At 38.2% G+C, this 5,821-nt stretch overlaps 1 protein-coding gene across 1 annotated transcript in view; it reads right to left on the minus strand.

Annotated features, from left to right (window-relative positions):
- Positions 1-5,767, minus strand: part of LOC115242049 (ral guanine nucleotide dissociation stimulator) — a 43,926-nt gene extending 38,159 nt beyond the window's left edge. The window contains 1 exon segment of the mRNA XM_029818065.1: positions 4,173-5,767. Within this exon segment, the coding sequence (XP_029673925.1) occupies positions 4,173-4,202 (30 nt within the window). The 5' untranslated portion in view covers positions 4,203-5,767.
- Between the last annotated feature and the right edge of the window lie 54 nt (positions 5,768-5,821).

The following is a 5,821-nucleotide window of genomic DNA, read 5'->3' on the forward strand; positions in this document are numbered from 1 at the left end:
TTTTTATAATTTTATAATATTGTTATATAAATAAAAACATCATTTTCTCTCTCTCTCTCTCTCTTTAATTTTATATAAGTAATTATATATAATTGTATAAATTTTTAATAAGCGTAGACATATCTAAAGCAAAATAATATCGAGTATCTAATCGGTTTCCAGCTCCAACTTAAGTAAAGCCTTCGCAAGATTAAATTAGTCGTGCAAACTTCAAAGAGAAGCTTGAGTCATTTAATAATTGTCACGATCATCGCATTGAGGATCACTTAGCCTTCTTCGGATGTGAAAAACGTGTTAATCGCTTTAAGTGAACCTAAATACCCGGATCGGGGCTAAGTTTTCTATCGAGGCGACTGTAAAGGCTATCCTCCTTTGTGTTTCATTCTTGGTTGATCTCGCTTCGGCAATCTCAGTTACAAGACATTTCTCCGCACGACATGTTGGGTTTGAAATATATATCTCTCCGCGCGAATAGAATGATTGCCCCAATTGAGAAGATAAGATACAAGGTGTGCAGGAACTATGCGTACGTTCCAGTTTATACTCGCTCGAATCGATCTTCTCACGTCTCGTCCCGTGAGAAAGGCGGATATCCATTCTGAATTCGCGCCACGGAACGAGAGGAATCTCTTTTCCTTTCCGCGACTCACGCTCCTTCCATCTCTATACAACGTGCGATTCTTTTCGCACGTCGGAATCGCGAAAGTACCTTGATATCGTGGTACGCGCCATCGCGGTTTCTCTACAAAAATGTAACGCGCGATAAACGATAAAGTTTTATCAAAATATCAGACTAAATATTTTCTGTCCAAAATTATAATATAATTTATAGTATAATATATTTTTATTAATTATTTTAATTTAATATAATATCTCGTGATAAAACCTCCATATCTTTTGCATATATATATGAGAATATTATTACTCTATTTTTTCTCCATATTATATCAAATTTATTTTTCAGATATTACAACGAAATAATAGTACACTAAATAATCTTTTAAAAAATTATAGATACATAAACGCTTGTAATTATAGGAATATATATATATATATTTGTTTCTCAAAAAATTTCACGCGACCGTTCTGGAGGAACGCCAAGCTCCATTCCAGGACCATATACGATCCGACCTTAATTTTTCCTCGTACATTTTCCTTCGCCTACCTTCTGGTTACATTCCGCGACGCGCCTCGTTAGACTTGACACGTATTACTTTGCATTCCTGTAAGCGTCAAGCAAGAAAGCAAAATGCGATTCGCCGGAGCGGATAAACCGGCCCCATCGTGAGATTTCCAAATTGGAACACTCTGCTTTTCCGATTTGTTGCCGAAACATTTTCGGAAAGTGGAAGATTTATCTGTCTTGTAGGAACGAAAGGGAGCGTCCGAATACCTAAGGATATATTACATGTAATCGCACCTCAAGTATCATTAAATTCAGAATCTATTCTAATTATTTGCCTAATAATTTATCTAATTTTAAGACATAGAAATTGATCGTTACTAACTTTTGAGAATTATAGTAATGATAATAATTAGGCACGTTAACAAATTACAATTATTTAATATATTTGAATTTTTATATTGTATTAATTAATATATAGGTGTGTCGAAATTTTTCCACACTTTTTTAAGGAAAGAATTTATGTGGAATCGTTCGAGAGGATAATGTTATACTTTTGTCACTTTTAAGGCCCAATTTACGTGGAAACCTCTTCATGTTTAATCATTTAAAAATTAATCCATATAATTTGACGTTTCCGTTGAAAAGAAATCACTCAATCGATGAAAATCGCGGCGACTATTTTGAAATACACCTGGTATTTACGCAGCTTTCCGCTTTTCGATACGATAACGAGGCAAAACGACGTCGTTGAGATCCAGGATGAGCATCTATCACAAACGCGAACGGCCTACTCAATACGGATACGTTTCGCGCCGAAGCATTCGTGATAAGTCGATATTCATGGAAGCACGACATGTCAAGGTCTAATGTCAAGCGGTCTCGAGGAGGATAATATATCATTCTTAATTTTCCATGTACATTATACGGATATCGAGCCATCGTTACGGAAACGTTTCGTCAATAGAGAGTCATTGAGTTGTGCTTCGCAAACCTTGACATTTAAAATACAGATAAGGGCACGCGGTAACGAACGGGAGGAAACGCGCGACGTGCGACTGCGAAACTGCGATTGTGATTTAGGAGTTGTCGCAATCTCGACTACAAACTGCGCCGAAAAGTTACGAAACTTTGGAACGCGAAATAGAGAAGACATTTTGTGCAACTGCGCCGAGCGGATGTAATAAAGATACAAATTGTGTGTTGTGCGAGGTGTGATGCAGAAAGGCTCGGCGCGTGTAAATGTCGTTGAAAAAGCGACGACGGAAGTGAAGGTAGAAATCGATCAGCGGAGCCAGTCAAGTGTATGTAAATTCTTATATTAGTTCAGTTTAACTGCCACGTAATTACGAAGCTACAATAATGAAATTTTTTTATTGACTAAATTCTTTACAAACTGTTTTCCTTATTTTAGAACTTTCGCATAAATCGTATCAAGAATTTAAAAAATGTGAAAAATGTTTTCCGCTTATTTTATATACAATAATTAATTATTTGAGACTGGCTTGCATTTTCTTGTAACTGTTTTTTTAAAGAAATTTACGGAGAACACTGTAAATACTTCAAAAGAGCATTCTTATTAATTCTCAAGTTTTAAAAGTATTTCAGAATTTTTAGTGCTTCAAAAAATCTTTACAAATATTTTTGGAACACCAGAAATTTTAGAATGTCTTTTCCGAACATGGTTTTTAACAGTGATATTAAAAAAAAATTAAATATGTTTTTTGGATATAAAAAAATTGAGAGAGAGAGAGAGAGAGAAAGAGAGAGAAAAAGTAATTTAAATACCTCTTTTATAAAAAACGCAGAAAAAATTGTTATTATCTCTTCATTAAGATAAATATTTGTTGTTGCACATGCGAATTTATAATTACTAAGTTTAAGAAACTTTATATTAAATTTTATTGGTAAAATTATCAATGCAAATTTGCCGAAATAGAAAAACGATGGCGAACTAATTCGAGGGCTGTAGTTTCTCTATCGATCGCGTCTTGAGGCGTCGCACCTCCGGCCACGAAAATGCACGGTTCGTGACCGCGTTACGTCAGGAACGGGCTTTCAAATCCAACCACAATCCTTCCACGCGATGGCAAAAGAGATGGAATAAGAGAAACAGAGAGAGAGAGAGAGAGAGAGAGAGAGAGAGAGAGAGAGAGAGTGGAGCAGAATAGGCTTGGAATACATTTTCATATCTTAGAAGCTACGTCAAGAAAACTGAATAAACAAAAAAAAATTAAATATGTTTTTTGGATATAAAAAAATTGAGAGAGAGAGAGAGAGAGAGAGAGAGAGAGAGAGAGAGAGAAAAAGTAATTTAAAAACCTCTTTTATAAAAAACGCAGAAAAAAATTGTTATTATCTCTTCATTAAGATAAATATTTGTTGTTGCACATGCGAATTTATAATTACTAAGTTTAAGAAACTTTATATTAAATTTTATTGGTAAAATTATCAATGCAAATTTGCCGAAATAGAAAAACGATGGCGAACTAATTCGAGGGCTGTAGTTTCTCTATCGATCGCGTCTTGAGGCGTCGCACCTCCGGCCACGAAAATGCACGGTTCGTGACCGCGTTACGTCAGGAACGGGCTTTCAAATCCAACCACAATCCTTCCACGCGATGGCAAAAGAGATGGAATAAGAGAAACAGAGAGAGAGAGAGAGAGAGAGAGAGAGAGAGAGAGAGAGAGTGGAGCAGAATAGGCTTGGAATACATTTTCATATCTTAGAAGCTACGTCAAGAAAACTGAATAAACAAGAACAACTATAAATATATATTATCACTATATATTACAACAAATGTAAAAATGAAAAAGGACAAGAAGAGAAAGAAGAAATAAAATGGAATAGATTTGTATTAGAACGTATTTTTGTATCCTGGAGAATTTAGTATAAATATCTACAATAAATAATAAAAAAAAAATCTAACGTACAATTAAACAGCTATAGATGAACGGCGCGGAGTTTATGCGTGGGAAACAGGGACGTTAAACCGCGAGAACGGAACGTGGGGGCGATAACAAAAAAAGAGAAAGGTATGATAATTACCAAGGATTCGTCCCCATTGTCAGCGCTCATAGCCCTCCGCTGGCACTAGAGGACCCCGAACTCGCTCCTCGTCTTCGTCGTCTTCGTCGCCGGGTTGCTCGTCGCTCCTCTTCGCGGCTTCGCTTCCGGCAACAGCAACACGAGCTCGTCATTCTGCGTCGAACTCTATCTCCCGAACGGGAAGGTTGTTCCCGAGGGATTCCGCCTTTGACAGCCGCTCCCAGTTTAATCTGTCATCCGGCATCGCGCCACGACCCGGATGATGTTGAAGAATAACTTCTTTTTCTTCTTCTTTTTACCGATTTTTTAAAGAGTATCGGGCAAATCAAGAACTATTATAAAAATTATTATTGACTTTGAAATTTTTTCGGAGCAAAAACAATGAAGAGGAAAAAAGGCAGAGATATTGAAAAAAATAGAGAAATAAATAGAAAAAAGGGATGATTTATGAAAATATTAATTGATTGGAGTAATTGTGGTAATAATATTAGCTATAATAACGTAATACATATTATACGTATTATAAGTAAGAAAAAAATGTAGGAGATGATGGTTGAATAACAACTATGGAGTAATTTTTTATGATATTTGGATTATGATTATGTTAGAAAGGAGAACGTGTATTGTGCAATTGGATAAAGATTACGGGGATCTAGGGATATAGGATCATAGTGGCCGAATAGGGATATCCTATGTCAGGTAAGAAAGGATAACTAGGGCTATAGTATCGATTATATGATTTCGTTGGCTTTTAGGAATATAGTTTACACCGCATTCCGAAATATATCTTCGTGTACTTCAGTCTTTCTCTTCAGAGAATGCTTTCTTCAAGAGCGAAATAAAAATCCACGAAAGCTTGGAGCTTGAGAACGAGATGGGGAATAGCGTTGCGGGAGAGACGAGGAGAGGACACTGACACATGAAACGTCAACGACACCTTCGGGCACGTCGTCGCTCTTCTTTCCCTCTCTCTCTCTTTTCTTCTCTCCTTGACATAACGAATTTTCCCTCGGAACTTCACTCACTTCACAACACCAAGTAATCCTCGAGGTCCGTATTTCACTCCAATACGTTTGTTGAACGATCGCTGTATCGAGGCAGATCACAAACGCAAGCGAGGACGAACAGGCGGCGACTTCTCTCTCTCTCTTTCTCTCTCTCTCTCTCTCTCTCTCTTCCTCTTGAGCGAGTGCCGTTCTCCGAGAACGATCGGAACGGTACGGTACGGTACGGGGGATCGGAGATCGGGGGGAAAAGGGGGCTCCTCGGATTCCCCTCGTTTCAGTTTGCAAAAGGAAAAACCAAGGGGGGACTAGGGCACGCGAGTCGCGACGCGCCAGGAAAATCGCCAGCCGAGAGAAGTCGAGGTTCCCTCGCGAGTCGGATCTCGCTGTGCGACTGTATGGTTAACCGTCGTCACGCCGGAGATGTACCGGAGGTGTGTGACGAACTTTTTCCCACCAGACGAGACACACGGGGTGGGGGGAGGGCAGAGGAGGTAAGTTACGACGGTACCGCCATTTGTTGTAACGGCGGTGGTCCCCTCGTTTTACCGAGGAGAGTGTTTTCAGCGCTGGATCGATGCACCTCATGGCCCAACACTTATGGATTAAAATGACGCCTGGATTTGAAAAAAAAAAATTTTTTTT

Source organism: Formica exsecta, unplaced genomic scaffold (assembly GCF_003651465.1).
Source record: "Formica exsecta isolate Colony F162 unplaced genomic scaffold, ASM365146v1 scaffold120, whole genome shotgun sequence".
NCBI classification, from domain to species: domain Eukaryota; kingdom Metazoa; phylum Arthropoda; class Insecta; order Hymenoptera; family Formicidae; genus Formica; species Formica exsecta.